This window comes from Astatotilapia calliptera, chromosome 7 (assembly GCF_964374335.1).
Source record: "Astatotilapia calliptera chromosome 7, fAstCal68.1, whole genome shotgun sequence".
Lineage (NCBI taxonomy): Eukaryota > Metazoa > Chordata > Actinopteri > Cichliformes > Cichlidae > Astatotilapia > Astatotilapia calliptera.
Genome location: NC_137428.1, coordinates 23,586,425 through 23,605,393, shown reverse-complemented (window position 1 = coordinate 23,605,393; position 18,969 = coordinate 23,586,425). Strand labels below are relative to the sequence as shown.

General features: G+C 42.2%; 1 protein-coding gene and 1 long non-coding RNA gene across 4 annotated transcripts in view; one reads left to right on the top strand and one right to left on the bottom strand.

Annotated features, from left to right (window-relative positions):
* Window positions 1-6,067: 6,067 nt before the first annotated feature.
* Window positions 6,068-18,969, bottom strand: part of ass1 (argininosuccinate synthase 1) — a 29,514-nt gene continuing 16,612 nt past the window's right edge. For all 3 annotated transcript variants that reach the window (XM_026173741.2, XM_026173742.2, XM_080304264.1), the window contains 6 exons: window positions 17,855-17,939; window positions 15,662-15,726; window positions 13,190-13,321; window positions 10,721-10,877; window positions 6,534-6,599; window positions 6,068-6,441 (listed from right to left, as the gene is read on the bottom strand). In XM_026173741.2, the coding sequence (XP_026029526.2) occupies window positions 6,393-6,441; window positions 6,534-6,599; window positions 10,721-10,877; window positions 13,190-13,321; window positions 15,662-15,726; window positions 17,855-17,939 (554 nt within the window). In that variant the 3' untranslated portion in view covers window positions 6,068-6,392. The remainder of the gene's footprint in view (window positions 6,442-6,533; window positions 6,600-10,720; window positions 10,878-13,189; window positions 13,322-15,661; window positions 15,727-17,854; window positions 17,940-18,969) is intronic.
* On the top strand, window positions 7,452-9,055 carry LOC145430013 (uncharacterized). Its single transcript, XR_013910388.1, has 2 exons — window positions 7,452-7,796; window positions 8,238-9,055. It is a non-coding gene; the product is annotated as an uncharacterized LOC145430013 (long non-coding RNA).

Genomic DNA, 18,969 nt, shown 5'->3' with positions numbered 1-18,969 from the left:
AGCTTGAACTATAATTTCAGAGCATATTTGCAAAGTTCAGTAATGAAAGCCAGTTAAACACCCAGCCCAAATAGCCTGCATACCCTGCGGTGTAATTCAGGCACCATCAGAAAACATTGCATTACCATCCATCATAACACACGCCATAACAACCGAATAACCAGCGCCATTAAACATTTACATCATCCAGGGGATTCACTGAGAATGAGGCTACCAGCATCCACCTTGAACCCCTCATCCAGTCACCTCCTCACAGAGTAACAGATCGAAGAACATAAAGAGCGTGTGCCAGCAAACAAACCTCGCCAGCAGACCCCCAGGGAGAGGAGGGGAAGGGAAGCAACACAGGGAGATAAATCTATTGATTTGAGATCAACATGCTGCATTGGCGCTTCCCAGAGGGACCTGCAAAATTGAGGGCATTGTAATGGTGTGTGTGTGTGCGCTTGTGTTTGTCATAACTTTGATAGGTTTGGATTCAGTGAAAGTACGGCAGAAGTTTCAAACCAGTTTCAAAGAATTATCCAAACACAGGAGTTTAAAGGTTTTAAATGAAGTCGGAAAAAACTCATTGTCAAAGCAAAGATGTTACTTTAAGCTATAATGTAGCCAATAAAAGTGTACTGAAGCTCCAAGTAAAGAGAATCACAGTCAGTACGCTCATCTCAGTATTGATCTGTGCGATTAGTGTGCTAAAAAGAAGCAATTTGTGCAAGTTTGCGGAAAAAATCCACAAATTAGTCAAATACTTAAGAAACCTGTAGGTAATATATGATGTGATGTATATTTCTACCCTTAATTACAGATTAAGAAGCATACGTTGACTTAAATTGACAGTGAATGATCAGTGTTTCTATCACTGTTATATTAAACATGACCCTACATGACTGGGAGTTAGTCCAGCTTATCATAAGAAGGGGAAGCAAGAGAGGTTGGCTCAGTTCAGCTGGAACAAAATCCACCACAAAAGGCAACAAACATGTTACAGTTTGTTTGCTTAATCTGTGCAAAGATAAAAGTGCAAAAACCTCAGGCTAGGGTGGATTTTGTTACGTCTGGACAGAGCCAGGCTTAGCTAACTGGCAGATGGTTGTGGCTTTATATTTACCAGACAGAAGTGAGTCTCACTCTCAGCAAGAAGGAAAATAGGCAAAAATCTTTTTAATGTCCTACTATTCTGATCTTTTCAAATACGGACAATATCCAAAGTTTGTAAAATGCAGGCCAGCGCACTCATCAGTCAGGATTCGGCTACTTGAGCAATTATACCCGGACTTAATCCGGTATTGAAAAAGGTTATCGATTCTTGTTAGGCCCACAGAGCCTGCAGACTCCGGTCAATGTTAGTGAGTAGTTGAGCTACATTTGGTTGTAAGAGGAGACAGGGAAGTCCTCACACTCATTAACCCTTTTAGATGAGCAACATTGAGCAGCGGGCAAAATATTTCTATTTTTCCATCAATATTTCATCACCGACTTAGGACAAACAAAGCCAGGGGCTTTGACCGTAATGGTCCCATCTGTCTATAGATCTTCAGGACATCATGTATGGGTGTCCTTTGACACCAGAAAATAGGCTTTGACATCAAGGTAAAAACACGCACGCACGCACGCACACACGCACACACGCACACACACACACACACACACACACACACAGGAACCATGGATGTTAGCTAGCCTGGAAGGTTTTATTTTGATGGTTCCTCACAGATGGTCGCCTTGATGTTGCAGCAGGAGATCAAGTTTCAGGAGTATGAATGAAGCGCACATCTGACCCATAAAGACACATCAGTGCTTTCAGACTAGCCTGCATAAGTGGCACTTATACCCAGTACGTGAACCACAGAATTAGATAATTTAGATAATTAATACAACAGGTGTCAGAAACTCAAAGTATTCAATTTAATGGCCCGTGGTTAAAACAGATACTTCACATCTGTATAGAAAACAATGAGGCGGTTATCCTCATATATGTGCTATTAATACTGTCCTGTTCAATTTGGATCTTCCAGTGAACACAGAAAATATTAATATAAATAATGTATTCATAGTAGCTCAGCAGAATGTTTACTGTGTGCTGCAAATCACTTATTGTTTCTTAGCTGGGAATGACCTCATCATCTTTGCCAAGCCCATAAGCTTTCTACACTAACCTCAGGGGACCAGTCCATTAACCCTTTACCTGCTAAGTAAAGCAGTATTAAGTGAAATGGTAGAGCACAAAAAGCAGCTGCCAGTTTATTCAGATACAAGCGGGTGTTTATTAATCCAGGTAGGTATAAAATATGACGTGATGGTGGTAAGAACAGTGCGTGTATGTGGTGCTCTGGAGGCAGGTGAAGGAACAGACACAGCGGGACAGCCGTCATGCGGCTTCCTGGGCTTGGGTTACACACAAACCATAGTGAACAAGAGCTTCTTTGGCCTGTAATTGGTGGTAATTAACGGTCTTTGGTCATTGTTCCTGTCTTACTGTGCTGAAGCGGACAGATCAGTGAAAAAAAGGATCGCTCTCTCTCCACACTGACAGGCAGATGAGGAACGCAGATTGAAGGGGGGGGGGGGGGGGGGACAGCAGACATTCTCGTGCGCTTTGTTCTGTTAATTCCTCAACAAATTAATATCACAATAGATGGGTAAAAACCTGACGATTAACTTAGCTTCCTGCAAATTCAAGAAGCAAACTGCAACATGACAACTTAGAGATAGCGATGGGGAAATATTAAGTCCTGAGAGCAGTTTGCTAAAGCAGTGGTTTGAAGCAGGTAACAAACATACATCCATCCATTCTTAACTGCACGTCCAATTCAGGCATGCAGAGGGGGCCTGGAGCCTATCCCAGCTGACATAGGGCGAGAGGTAGGGTACACTTTGGAGAGATCATGCATTAGCAACACCACCCATCCCTTCTCTTGCACTTAATCACTGTACATTTCAAACATTTGCAGCTGAATTAATACTAGATGGAAGTGAAGTTTGGACTTTCATCCAAAGAGATTTTAGTATTTTGCATAACTGGTCTATAAATTATTAGTAACTTAGAATCCATTTAAAAGTGCTGTCATCTTAGAAAGCTGTACCAAATGGTTAAATAAAGTTAAACTAAACCTTCTTATCATCACCACCTTTGAGTATTTCTTTTCCAGCTTTTGTTGCCGGCGGCCCTCTGCACTTCAGCTCAAGAGGTCGCGGACTGTGATCCGGGACAATAGCCTCCTTTGTACATGTGCTGCGGAAGAGTGACAGGGAGTGGAAGGCTAGTCAACCTGGCCTCCTGAGAAGACACAGTCGCACAGAAGTGTCCATTAGGAGTGTCCATCGGTCCTGTGCTACTGCTGACTTTCATGTCACTCTATTGTCACACAACTCTCCCCTGAGAGGAAGACATAGTGGGTAATGAGGGGTAATTGGTCCAGGGTCAAGGATGATTAATTCCCTTGGTCAGGTGTGGGACAGTTTTCATACCTGCTTGGCCGGACAGGCAGGTAGAAGGGAGGGGGTGGCGGATGGGATATGACATGTGATATGGTAAGTACACACACACACACACACACACACACACACACACACACACACACACACACACACACACACACACACACACACACACACACACACACACACACACACACGTGCAGAGTTGTTGATAGAGCAGTATTCACCTAAGTAAAACTTCAATACGCAACCTTGTAATTCTGAAAAGAAATGCATGCAAGCTATTATATCAGTAAAAAAATTCCACAGGATCATATCTTTCTAGAAACAAAACAGAAAGGTCACCACAATCCTCCCCCCTCTCCAACCACTGAAGCCAGATTGAGATTGATAGCTGTCCCCATCCCTCCTGCCACCCCTTCAGCTTGACTGACTAATCTGAATAACTCTCCTTCCATCCCTTCATTCTAACCGGGCAATTTTGGACACTGATTATCTTACAACCTGTGTGCGCACAACAGTAAATGCAGGGACTGGCTGGTAATTGACCAGGCAAAGACTGAGACGCCTGCCGTGTAATTGTGCAGTGGCTGAGTGGCTGCTGCAGGACTGAAAGGGTCCGAGAATTCCTCTTTGCCCATTAGACCTGGCGGGGGGTCTCCTGTGCCTGTGGACCCTAATATGAGGCCCACAGCGTACCCAGCACTTCGATACAGGACTGACATCTCTCAGTGGTGGGAACTAGGGAAGAAGAAGAGAAACAGCTACAGCATAGAATTATTTTTACATCTAACCATAAAAGGAAATTGCAAACACCTAAAACGTAGAAAGAGAAGCCTCTATTATGATGAGGGAGAGTGCTTTCCAATCACAGTGTGTCCACTGTATTTACTTTGAAGGCCTGGTGCTCTATGGAAGAAGAGACAACTCCCATCAGAATAGAAATGATTCTTCACAGGGCAGAGGTCATCGCTCAGTGTAGTAACATCTTCCTTTAAGGGTTTTCAAAGCCAATCCAGGGGGGCAAGCATATGCTTAAGGACTGCACATCAAAGACTTTTAAGCTGTTTTTTTTTTTTAACATGAATTTTGCAGTTTTGTTTTCCACAGCCGTTCCACATGTAGGAACCACAAATGGTCCATTTCAGATGTATTCACACATCAGTGCAATCCCACATGACATAGACTTTATAATGAGAAGCCGGTAGGCTGAAGACCAGCTAACATTTGCATTCTCACATGCACTTCTGCTGTGTGATTAATAGAAATGTTCAGGGCTGCAGTGCATCTCTTAAAACGGCTTAGACAGTGTTTGTTTTGCGCCTGTTTAGACCCCAGTGGTTTATACCAGTAATGGTGTTTGAACAGGCTGCAGTTATCCAGGTTAAAAAAGTGAACGAGAAAGTTTAAACTGAAGAGAAATGCTCTTCACTGCTTTGTCATGGTATAACATGAACCTTGGTTTAATGAAATGTAGTGTAGAGGACCTTTTCCTTCAGAGTATCCAGGCTGCGAGGGGGCAAAGGAATGAGGTCAACAAGTCAGTATTTCCTTTAATTTGTCGACCTCCAAAATGTTGTCACAATACAACATCGACATCTTAAGCACTTAGTATCTGCTGCCACATTTCAGTTGATTCAGAAAAGCCGCTGTAACAATAACCCGCCACATTAGCATACACATATTTTACTCGTGTTTTCAGCAGTACAGTTGTAGTTTTGTTCCCTAATGCCTTAATCTCCACATTAAAGCTAATTTTATAGATTTCCTTCCTAATCTTGTTAATTCCCGTTCAAGTCTTCCTGTTGAGCGACACTGCACCACGTTCACCTATTCACAGATCTTTAAATAGTCATCCAAAAGAGCGTACCCATTTTTCATCCATTTTCTCCTTTTTATCCAGTTGAAGGTTGCAGGGGAGCCTGTCCCAGCTATCACATGGCGAGAGGCAGGGTACACCCTGGACAGGTCGGCAATCTGTCGCAGGGATAACACACAGAGCCAGACAACCGTTTCCATTCACACCTACAGTCAATTTAGAATCACCAATTAACCTAACCACATGCATGTCTGTGTGGATTTCGGGAGGAAGCTGGTTTAGCTGCAGAGAACCCACACATGCACAAGGGGAACCTGCAAACTCCACGTAGTAAGGCCCCAGATTAGATTTGATCTCAGGAGCTTCTTTCTATTAGGCAACAGTGCTAACCAATGTACCACCTTCCAATTTAAAAAAAAGAAAAGAAAAAAAGCTGTAAGTGAACCTTACAATACCCCCTCCTGCCTCTGTCGTGTAAGCGTGGGGACGCCATGCTTGGCGAATATACATATGTATCGCGTCCAATTGGTTTTCCTTCCATCTGACTTGTGCCATTTGAGCTCAGAAATGACCTCATTGCTTCCACTTCAGTGTCTATCACTGAACCATTATGCTCACTTCTGCAGCGCTCCCCTTACATCTGCATATTGTAAAATATGACACGGCTTCCTCGGGGCACCGAGTGTGGCCCCAAGACTTAAACAGGCATGCATTAAAACTAAAAAACAAATACACAGTCTGCCAAAGACATAAATGACTTGTGCTTTTTATAATGAAACACCAAAAAGTGGAAGAGAAACAAAGAAAAAGGAAATTTCACCCCTTTTTATTGGAATACAAACAGTTCATGGTATTAAAATAATGATGCCAAGAATAGAAAATTCCAGGGAACCAAATACTAAGAAATACATATCAAGAGTTTATCCACAGTTCATATTTTGGAGTGAGCCAATCCTGCTGTTACGTGCTTTCAACTATGAAAATGATGTGCTTCCTATTGTGCTAATACAACCAACACTACATAATAAGGCATAAGGTAGATACTAGAGGCACAAAGACTAAAATTTGTTGGTTTGTAATATGTCATGGAGAGAGAAAACAAGAAAAGAAGGTGTTGTTCCACAACTGACACCAACTACTGCTTGGTGCTGGACAAACCCTGCAAGCGGTGGTGTTCCCTTAACCTGTGGCAGAAAAATATACAAAGAAGGATGAAGCATAGGTGTGAGCTGGCTTTAATAAACAGTCACTCTTTGGTTTTAAGGCGAACGCTAACCTGACGGCGTTAATCCTGATGAATCCAGAGGCATCACACGGGTCGTAGTCTCCCTGCACGTCCATGCTGAAACAAAAAGAAGTCAGAAAAGAAGCAGGTGAGCCAACAGGGAGCAATCTTCAAATCTGGGATCAGTTAAGGAGGGACCAAACACTGAAGGCAAACGTTAGAGGACAGTGGGGTAACAAACTGATTGAAGTGTTTGCCGTCACTGGCGTGAACATAAAGAGAGACAGAGCCTCATCAACCGCTGGGATAACTGGATCATTGATAATCTTTTGAAACAGTGTCCCAATTGATTTTCCTCTGAATGCTCTTCTTTAGTTGCTTGCGCATCAACACAGCAGAATGAAAACACGCTCACGCATACAAGAACACAAAAGACGCACATAACCCATTTACAAACAATCCCATCATATCAACTGTGAGCTAAGTGTTGAGATGATTTTGTAATCTGCTGTCTGTCTTCCAGTTTATCCACTTCTTGTGAAAAAGTAGTAAATCTATAACTTGCGGCGGTGCGTTGTCCCATGTTGTCGAGGCTGCTTGTTGTGTAGTCATCTCTTCTTACTGTGTCTCACAAAGAGTGCCCGTGTGCTGTGTAATTACAGCAGTTTCTACCTGCAGTGTTTAATACACTCCCTTACTGAGTCCTCTCCTTCTATAACACCCCCAACTCCCGGTGTACAGCTTGCACTCATTCTTCAAAAGCACTTAGCAAAAGAGGAAATTGCCAACAAATGATAGGATAAACACTATAAAAAGAAAGGCCGACAACTAAATCATCAACTCTCAATACAAGGCTCCCTGCCCAGCACCTGAACACCATTATGAGTGAGTGGCCACAAAGAATACAGCACTTTGTGCCTGTGTGTCTGCAAGCATGTGATTGTGTATTCCTTTAAGAAACCCTGCAGTCTAATTGAGAGCGGAGACTGCTGAGAGCGAGGAGGGTGACATTTCTGTCTCAGATGGGTGCGACGAAGGGCTGTATTACCACTGTGTTAATGACGCCGTTTACTGTTGCCTGTGGAGAGCCAACAGGATGTCAGCGGGGGTTTCATGCCTAATCTGGTCTCTATGTGTGTGTGTGTGTGTGTGTGTGTGTGTGTGTGTGATTTTGACAGGTTTTCATGTAGTGGCAAATAAGTGAGAGTGTGTGTGTATGAGATTGCTGCTTCCAGGTGTATCGCTGTCAGGTACGTCCATCTGTCAGTGGCAACGAAGAAGTAATTCACAATAAGCTTGTCATCTAATACATAAGTAAGTACTCGTTTGTATATCAATGACATATTACATCTATAAAAATGTGTTGTTAAGTAGTTTTACATGTTTTGTAGAAACTGGAAAACATTCCAACAAGTCTGGCATGGCCACTTTGTTAGGAACGCTCGGTTAATTGCTTTTAAAGCAAAATCTAATCAGCCAATATTATGACAGCAAGTCAACGCGATTAGGCATGTAGACATGGTCAAGGCATCAAAATTGGACAGGAGAAGACTGGAAAAACATTGCCTGATCTGACGAGTCTCGATTTGTGTTGTAGCATTCAGATGGCATGGTCTGAATTTCACGTAAATAACATGAAAGCATGGATCCATCCTGCCTTGTATCAATAGTTCAGCCTGTTGGTGTGTTTGATATTTTCTTAGCACACTTTGGGGCCTGCCTGAGTGTTGTTTCTGACCACGTCCATCCCTTTAGGACCACTGTGTGCCTGTCCTTTGATCGCTCCTTCCAGCAGGATGGTTTCTTGAACATGACAATGAGTTCACTGTACTCAAATGGTCTGCACAATCCAGTAGAGCACTTTTTGGATGTGCTGGAACAGGATATCATCTCATCATGGATGTAAAGCTGACAAATCTGCATCGACTGTGTGAAGCTGTCATGTCGATTCGGACCAAAACCTCTGAGGAGTATGTTTTCAGCACCTTGCTGAATCTGTGCCATAAAAGATTAAGGCAAAGGGGGTCCAACCCAGTGCTGCAATACTTACTAAAGTAGCCAATGAGTGTGTATTAACACTTATTTTTAGGGGATTTTATGCATTTTATTGTACAATAGAAAGCACTTAAGTTCTGGTTCACTGCATTTTCTCGAAATAGATCAAGTTTTCATTCAGTTTGTTTTATCCATTGTTCTCAATTAAAGAATAATCCAATAAAGTTTCTTCTAAAGTGCCAATAGACAACTTCCCCCCTGCACCCTAACCCGCTGCCTCCATTTTAAAGCCCCTTTTGTATTAGGCTGTTAGGCTTTGTTGCTAACTGATTTAGTAGATATAATTCCAGCTGAAACTTCTGAACCTTCCCAAGTCCTGGAGCTCTTTTCATTGAGCAAATCCCCTTCTAAGTTTCACTCTTGGTTTTAGCTTCTGTCACTATCCCTTTTTGCTCCTTTTCTTTTATTGGGTAGCTTTCACAGCTACTCTGGTTATACTGGTGTCCCACCATCTCAGCTACCTGGAGAAAGCTATCGATAACTACAGAAAAAATAAAAGCGTATTCCTGTTTCAGGTGTATCACTGAGTTTTTATTTTCTTACTTTGAGGCAAAATTACATACCGAAAGCAAAAGCTCACCAGGAGCACCTCTGAAATAAAATAGTGTCTTTATTCTATATATGCACATTCTGTATCTCAAACACAGATCTTATAAAATGCAGTGAGATCTATGATCTTTAAAAAACTGCAATGTATGACATGTTTTCCTCATTGTTGTTAAATGTTAATGCTAACACTAGTTTCAGAAACTGAGCACTGGTGCGGCACAAATAGAAGAGGCCAGAAGATGAACAAAATCAATTTTGTAACTATTACGACTATTTTCTTTATAACTTCATCATCTTACTTAAGACTTTAGTAAGAACCCAAACATTTGTTGGTTTCACGTTGCCACATATAAAGAATTTCATACTTTTCTTTGTTGTATACGATCAACAAAGAAAAGTATATATGAAACTGAATATCTTTTTGCTTTTAACTGCTGAAAGGCACCTGAGAGTCGGCTTGGTCTCGTAAATTCAAGCATTTATTCTCAGGTTTAGCATGTAGGGCGACAGGTCTGTAGTCACAGGCGTGTGTTTTCCTGAAAAGACAACACCTTATCAAGAAAAACCTGCTCTCCGTGGGTAAGAAATAAAGCCGTGTGTCAGTGTGAGTGACTAAATTTGAGACTAATGTGAGAGTTTTTTGGGGGGCTGATGTTTCTAAAGAGCCCCTTTATGTGGAACCACTGGCCCATCTGTCAGTGGCCCCGAGGACTTTGCGATGGTGCAACACAACACTGAGTCACACAGACGTATCATCCCTGCTGAGAAATGTGACTTTATAAAATGAAGCCTCGTATCAAAACACAAGCGTTCATCAACTAAAACCATACAGCAAATTGTCTGTTTAAAGGAATGAGGAGTTATAATTTATCTAAAACGAGTTGAAAGTTTAGCAAAAACTGAATATTAGTAAAAAAAAACTAAACTGAAACAAGCCAGTATGGGTTACTAAAGCTGGCTGCGTGCCTGGTCTGAGTACAGTATAATCTCTGTTTATCTCCCCCTCTCTCACAGGACAAAATGTACACTCACCGTATTGATTTTTTCTCCTTTTTTTTAAACTGGCTGTTTCGCTTGCCAAACCAGTCTAAGGAACTGAATGGCTGACTGTGTGAGGCATGTTTTTAGTGTCTCTCTTTCTGACCTGCTTAACTAGCATGACATGCTGGTGCTTTCCTCTTAAAAGCCGAGTGAAATCACCTCTCTCGTCTGGCTGAAAACACCATTAGCTCTCTGACTTTAGGGTACAACTGGTGTGTGTGTGACTGACGTGGAGATGGAGAGACATATGGAGGAGGTTTTCACTTTGGTCAGTGCTGAGCCTGCCCAGAGGGCATTAGGGGTCACCCTCCTGAACAAACCCACTGTTACCACAGCTAAGAGGCCGGGGCGGAGGGGGGGTGTTGAGGTCTGCCCTGCAGGAACTGAGTCTGACACTTCTCTGATGTCTTTGTGAGGCAGGGTCAGTTAAGTATGCTGATGTGGAGATCATCAGAGAGCTTTGTCAAAGTGACCTAATAACAGGCCGACTGGTGAACATGTGGATGCACCAGAGCAGCACCACACGCAGCTGTCACTTCTGTCTTACAACCACACACACATATGCACTTTTTTGTATTTCATCCTCTGCTTACCTGACTAGCTCCTCGTTGTACAGGGACTTGGGTGACTCTCGTCCCAGGATGTAGACCTGACCCTTCAAGACAGATAGCTGCACTTTGCCCTCCACGTTCTCCTGGGACTTGGCGATGCAGTGTCGCACAAAATCACACTCTGGACTGTACCAGAAACCTGTAATGCAAGGGTTGGTTTAGGAGTTGTTTTTATTATAGTCCAGGCAGATGGAGAGATAAGACAAAACCAGGGCTGAAAAACAAGAAACAAAAAAAAAAACCTGCAGTTCCTCGAATGACCACTTGAGGCATCCACACAAAAATGAGTCAATCCCCATAGAGTCCCCATCAAAGATCCCATATTTAGAGAATAATTAAACATGTGTACAGCCTATTTATAAGTAGTTCATAGATAATATTTTAATAACTTGCCAGTATTAATGGTAACAAGGCTTAAAATGATGCATTATAGATGCCCATCCACATATAAAGCAGTGATATATTGCTGTCACTTTACAGCTGCCAGCTGGTCATGATTGGTTATTCAAGGTCACCCTGTAGCTTAGTTAGCACGTCAGCAGTACGTTTCACTTCTATCAGTCATCACTTTAAACAGTCCCTTCAAAAATGGGAAAAGGTTTAATCAGGACCCGCCTGCTTCACATCACTAACGGTTCCCTCTCCTTCTAGTGTCTTTCTATGTGGATGCTTTGAATGACAGGTGGATGCAGACCATCTGCTAAGCTTCACCTCTGCTAACTGGAGTCAGTGGACCCTTAGATTATCTTTGAAGTGTTTTAATGGAAGGATTTTCAACTTTGTGAACTTTATTTGTAAGCTAATTGGAACCAACTACAAGATATCAGGGTTTATGTGAGGCACTCGCATAGTGAACGGATGCACCTTGCAAACTAAGCTTAGTTAGCGTTAGCTGGTTATTTAGCTTTTCATCCATAATAAATGAAGTTCAAGGCTTCATATTAGTTCCAAAATAACCACTGAATATCATCATGGTTGCCATGTCCACCTGTTTTGTGGACACTATAGAAAAAGAAACTATTGTACTCTTAAGATCTTACCTGTTGCTTACACGACTGTGGAAAAGTGCTTGTGTTGCTGACTTTTGTATTGCTCACACAGCCCAAGATCTACATAAGTGCTATAATAAAACCTGGAAGCTTTTGACTTTTTGTTTCTTATTTACTTTAATGCAGTGTTAAAAATCCATCTTCACAGTTCACCTGCAAATGGTTTTTCAAAGACACTTGGGAGGCACGTTGGTCTAAACAAGTTGTTTTTCTGGGGACTTTAGTCGTCACTGTTGCTTCTTTGTTTTCATGTAAAGCCAAACACCTGGAATCAGGACACCTTGTAATGGATACGTTTGGGCACATGAATAACAATTTAACATCTAAACTGCTTAAAATCTTTCCACTGTATTTTCCTTATTTATTGAATACAAGTACGGATGGCCACACAGATCTGACTGTTCGCTCTTTTATGAGATACAATTCTTTCTCTGCTCTGGTCTCGTTTCTGTCTCAGGTAAAGATCCTTTCCCCCTTTCTTTTCTCCAATTTTGATGAGCTGGATCATCAGTCACTAAGACAGATGGGCGAGGGACACGTCTATATATGTTCAGAGGTCAGTCACACCCCACTCAGCAGGGGTCCTTCTCTCACCAGAGGCTGACCTCCACCTCATCATCTGGCCATGTTCAAAGACAATCATTCCTTTCTTTTTTGATCTTCGTGTTAGCTGCTTCTAGATGCCAGCATGGCTCTGTTAAGTGGTTGTTTGAGAAGATTACACGAATTATTATTTTAAATCGTCAATCAAAGAAATCCGTCATTTTGGTCTTTTGCTTTCAAAAGTGATGTGAAAGTGATGCTTTAAGATTTGGGCTTTCTTTAAACCTCTGCAAGCGGATTTAGATTCATTTTAATCAACTAAGCATTTATTTGACCGCTAATCAGTCGTTTAGTGTCAAATGTGTCTTCTCCTATAAAACACTGTTTAGGTAAATATTGCAAAAAAACAGATGCTGAACAGGTGGATTGTTAACATAAGCCCCACTACCAGCCGTCTGCTATCTGCAGAGTTATTAATGATTTAAACCCACAATGGGTTTAATCTCTGCCCTCCTCCTCAAAGTATCACCTTTGTGTGTGTGTGTGTGTGTGTGTGTGTGTGTGTGTGTGTGTGTGTGTGTGTGTGTTTCCTGCCTCTGGAGGGTATAACTGAAGCAACCTAGTAGTCAGTCTGTAATGGCACTGATCCTATTATGTGGATGAAGGTGAAGAGTGAGCAGAAGGGAGGATTAGGACACCTGAGCCGAGAAAAGCTCGACACACACGTGTAAACACACTGAACACACAGCAGTGTACGGATGCACTGAGCGTGTTTGCTTCTTTCTTGCAGGAACTGCACAGGAGAAAAACAGAATAAGAGGAAACAACATAATTAAGATGAGATATTTTGGGCACTCACCATTGTACACAAGTTCAGAGAACTTGATACCAAGCCCCTGTTTGATCCTCCGCACCTCTTTGTCCATGGTAAAGGTCTCAATGTCTAAGTGGGCCTTCAACAGAACTGTACCTCCTGGGGTTTCATATATCCCTAAACAAACCAAAGCAAAAATCAACAAAACAAAGTCAAACTTGCACAAAAGACTTCAGCTGGGTTTTAGATGAGAGTGCTGGCACCTTTACAAGCCTGACTGCTCATGAATATCATATTTTTAGAGGCACTGGGATAGTGCACATAATTACTTCCAAGGCATAATCTTCACAGGCCATTCATAGCAACATAAACTACAAGGTCTGTTCATTTGAACTAACTGCAGCCAAACAACTACATCAGCCGTCTGACAGACAGGCCTTCACAGTGCTCACAAAACATGGATCAGCCTGTGACAGGTTAGGAGGCCCCTGTCAGCCCGGAGTCTGGACCACGGCTCTGACTACCCTGCAATTTACCCCCTCTGGACAGGGAGGGAGAAAAGATGAGGTAGATGACAGGAGAAATGAAGCTGTCACTTAAATGTCAGGTAAAATCCGAATCTGTACAAGCCTAAAGACCGCTGATCTGAGAAGCATTTATTTTGTGCTCGCAGGTAAAAAAACAAAGCATTAGTGACGCCGCTAATTGTCTAAAGCCTCAAAAAGGCTGCCGCAAGAGCGGCTTGTGGCTTTTTGGAGATCCTGGGCCACGGAGGGCACGTAAAGACATTTCCATTCTAGGCTCGATCAGATAAATGAGTTAAAACTGCCCCCGAACAAAACTCGGCTTAAGTGCTCCAAAAACAGAACTAGCTTCACGGAGAGTAGGAAACAATGAAACGCTATCTGGTTAAGCCCCAACAGTGGCAGTTTAGTTAGGCTTAAAGAAAGAAAATCCAGTGGCTTTGAGGTTTATACAGTCAGTGCAGGTATGCTAACCATGGCTGCAGGCCTGCAGGGGTTCAGGACAGGAATTTATTCTTTTTAAGCTGATCCTCTTTGACCCTTCAGGCAAACTGTTAGCTGAGCATAAACAGGTAGCGCAAGCAAGCGAATAAAGCTAAATATCTTCTAGATCAGGGGTGACCTCCTCAACATGTCCTGAAGTTCACCAGAGGCTTGGTAACAAACTAATCATTTGATTCAGGTGTGTTGACCCAGGGTGATATCTAAAACCTGCAGGACACCGGCCCTCGAGGCCTGGAGTTGTCCACCCCTGTTCTAGATCAAGATGAGCTGGTTAATTATTGGTGGGACTCTTTAGATGAAGACATTAAAAAAAAAAGACTTTTATAAGTATTTTTAGAGCCAGCATCTTGATGTCTGACAGCAGTTTTTGACGAGGCAGCCCGCTCATCAAAAGATGAGGCCATTTCCGACTGCTTTTTGCTGAGGCCATCATGGGTGCACTGGTCAGAGGTCTGACGGTGTTTTGACAGGAGGGAAATGTTAGTCTGGCACACAGGCTGCTGAATGCTTTGTAGCACAGTGACAAGATTCTTGACAAACCATTTCAATCCTTGCCGCCTCCCTGACCCCACACAAATAAATATGACCCAACACAAATGACATGTCCCCGTTCAATTCCTCCCATCTTCTATTGTGCTAACACGAGTGCCGTTTCCGAGGACAGCAACGTGAACACTTGATGGTAGTTATTCAACCACTCGGGCACCTCTTGCTCCACCTCTTCCTATTGCTTCAGTGTAGGAAACAGCTTTGATCTTTTGTTCAGTCGAGGGGAGAGAAAAGTGGGCTTCCCATTTTCCAATTTCTACCTGCCAAGTGGCGCCACAGCCACAGTTTGTTGGCCAGTCAATTTGCCAATCATAGCACATAGTGTCGGGGAGGAAGAGGACAGTTTGTGTAAGCGTGTCTCGCAAGGCCAGGGCTGCTCGCTGGCCCTGTATATTTGCTGTGGTAATACATGTAGAGACCTAACAAAGAAGCTTTTCAAGTTGCCTGCTGATGCCGAAGATAAAGAGACAAAAAAACCATCCTAGAGCGATGTGTGCGCAGATACGTGATCGACTGTGCATTTGTGTGTATCCACTGGAGCGTGTGCACCTTTCCTCTTCACGGTGTGTGTTTTCTGTATGTGTGCATGCATAAGTGAATGGAAGCAACTTTGGAGTCTATGATTCCAGGTGAACCACAGGAAAAACATTTCTCTTAAGAAGCGTGCTCGCCACCCGGCCCACTTTTATGGAAGTAGAACAGCAGAGGTGACACTTGAAGCATTCATGTAAACTAACTGCAAATTGGATGAAAGCTCTGGATGTTGAAAGGAAGGCTTTCAGTGCATGTAAAATTAAAATACTATGAGGCAGTTCAGAGTAAGTGCAAATATATGCACCTTACTGCATTTACAGTGGATATTATTGCTCAAGTAAGTCAGGAATGGTGAATCTGGCACAAAAAAAGAGACAAAGAAGAACAAAACATTTTTAAGTCTTACCTCGGGACTTCATGCCGATGAAACGGTTCTCAACAATGTCTATCCGGCCCACTCCGTGTTTTCCCCTAAGAGATAAAGACAAGACTGTTGGATAAACTCCTAAATTATTTAGATCATCAAAAAGGAAGAAGTGCTCCGCCAATTCCCTAATTTGTTGACCTTGAAATTCCCTTCTATTCAATCTGTGTGACATTTTGGGCCACACTGCAGAAAACAGGTGGAAATTGTTGATTGAAAATGTGTGTTACACTTTTTTGCCTATAAAAGTCCACGAATAACACGCTCAGCCAGCTGCTATGCATTCCTTAACAATGGCCACGGGCGGCCAGCATGTTTCTCCAGCTCAAATATATTTGTGCAAACTATATATTTTAACATGTTTGAATAATATCAACACTTAGCAATAAATCAGAAATAAAAATATTTTGAAATATTTTGAAATATTTTACATTTTTACCTGCCCGAGTCACCTCATACATTTTAGCTGGAGTTCATCTGTAGTGAATACAGCCTGTCGTTTGTTCACCTCAGCTTGTATTGTACCAGGTGTCCACGCCTGTTTACTCTGAATGAGGCTGTAAAACAGTGAATCCCACTTCTCTCTGATGACAGCAATGCTGAGGTGAGTTTTTGAAGTTATGCTGAACTTTTCTATCAGTGAGCGCTGCCATTAGCTGCTGTTAGAGAAACTTTCTTTGAAGTGGCTCACACACTTAGTGAACAAACTCTGATATGATGTGAGAATGCAACCAAGCTATTTGTCAGAAGGAAAGGGCGATTTTTAAAATACTCGAGCCTAACATTACCTGGAAGTCTCCAGTCCGAGGGTTGCATGTCGGATCTGCAAAAACTAACTATGGCGGTACCAGTAATAAATAAGCAGGTTTACCCACATTTTCTGTTGTTAGACCCCTGACTTGAGTTCAGGAGTCTTGGCTGAGGCTGAAGGTGATGAGAAAGAGAATGAGGGAGGAGAGAGAGCAATGATGACTGAGGCAGATGAAAGAGAGGAGGCGGAGAAAGAGATAATAAGAAACAGATAATGAAATGTAGAAATATTAAATGGTCATACATAGTTTAAAAGACCTACTCATGATCTTTAAATTAACACTTGACACTTAGGTGTTTTTAATTGTTATCAGACATTCCAGTGGAATCCTATTAGAGGACAGAGGGCTAATAGAGCTCCAGAAACCAGGGTTGTGTCTGGCACAATGTCCGCCTGCTGTGACTTTATCAGAATTATACTACAAATGTGGAGGCATAAAACATTTAAATAACACATAAATGTTTATTTTACCTGAAGTTAAACTCTTTTATTTAGAGATCGATAAATTACTACAAGTGATTCTTGAAGACCCTTTGGCTCGCAGCTACTTAATACTGAATGAACAGCTTCTACAGCAACTACAGGAAAATGACACCTGAATGTGGCCCATACAGCTATTGTTTTGGGGTGCTTGTGTCAAAGAGCAGTAAGAATTCAAATAAACCCAAAATATCTTGGGTAGATACACACCAATCATGCAATCATAGGAATGCATCATCAACATCATTGCACAAGTTTAATAAAAGCACACACCTGTAGCATCTGGCTACAGATTAGGGGCACTGTTCGCACAAGGATGCATTTGCTTGGTAGAGCATGTCCTCCACTGATCAGAGACGTGGTTTGCTGAACCCCAGAGTTGCCCCTGATGTATTAATCAGTGTGTGTGTGTGTGTGTGTGTGTGTGTGTGTGTGTGTGTGTGTGTGTCATCTTAAAAATCTTTTGTAATAAGAAAACAATCTGAGTGCTTAAACTCAATAGAAATGTGCTGCATTAGTCTGAAGGTCTGAAGTTAAGAATTAAAGAAAAAAAGTGTGTGTAAAATAAAAATCACAGGAAACACCTTGAAACCCAAAAGCAGCAGAGGAAAACAGTTTGTTCTGTGGTGTCGCCTGGTTCACCTTCAGTATTTCTCATTTACGCTGACAGTTGGAAAGCAGAGAGAGGAAACAAGGCTGGAAGAGAAACGCAGGAGGGAAAACTGGTGGAAGTTGATCCCAGGGCCAGCAGCGACAGACATCATTCTAGAGGTGGTAAACTTAACCACTGCTCCACCTCTGGGGACACGATCCTGATAGAGAGGCTTACTTACAGGCGTACACAGAAGGTGCGTGTTGTTTTGAAGCCACAGAAAAATGCTTACCCGATCTCATTGAGGTAAGAGAAGACATCCAGTGCTGTGTTTTTGGAAATACCATCGTTCATATTGGTCACCTTGACAGGAACACCTGCAGGAATAAAATACTGATTTAGAAAAAAAGATTTTTTTTAACACCAACATAGAAACAGAATCATAAATAGTAACTAAAATAGCTTTGATGCAGGCCGTTATCCATCCTCTACATCATGCTTTCTTACATCTGAGATTCAAACAGAACAAAATTGTATCTATAGGCTGATATCCAAGTTCTCTGTTTTTCTGATACAACAAAGAACAACTACAGCAAAGCAGGCAGCTGATAAATTAATGTAACGCTCAAAAACACAAGAAACACATCAAAGAATCAAAGAGTTATAAAGTTTACTTTCACAGTCTAGTTTAAAAAAAATGTTTTGGACAAATGGCTTAAAAAACAAATTATTAATTTTCACTGAACAGATATAAAAACAAAAAAAACAAAGGAGAGTTTATCAAATCTGCTGACAAGCGCTTATTATCTCAGCCAGTCAAATAAATAGTCTCCAGCTAAAAGTGAAAGCCATTACAAAAGGAGATGGAGAGAAGGGCTAATAAATTCAAAGGCCCTTCTCATATGAAAGCTGTGAAATTGTGGGCTGGCTTTACCTAATTCAATTACACACACAGCTTTGTTACCCATACTCTCTTCAGCTCAGAGGTTTTTTTCCTTCTCACTTCTTGTGTGTGTTTTGCGCATGTGCTGGAAGCTAAAGCACCTGCACTCATCTTCCTATTGCTCTTTAGACGCCCACGATCTCTCCGCACACTTAACCCAAGTGCGCATCAATCACTGTCATAGACCTGCTTATTCGTGGCCTTTGATAAAGCAACGCAGGCCAAAGGTGGAGGTGGAAGGAGGGGGGGTATATATCCTTTTTAAGACTACGCAAGGAGGAAGCAGGACGAAATCCGCTGCGCTGTCCATCCCGTGGCCTACACACACTTGAGCGTGCTTGCAGTTGTCAGTCAAACAGCTTTGAAGAGAAGAGCAGCACTTCTCTGCTTTTCAGCTAGCGTTTGCTAAGCTCTAATGGGACTGACATGTGAGGGACTTGGCTAATTTTTTTAGACAAGGGCTT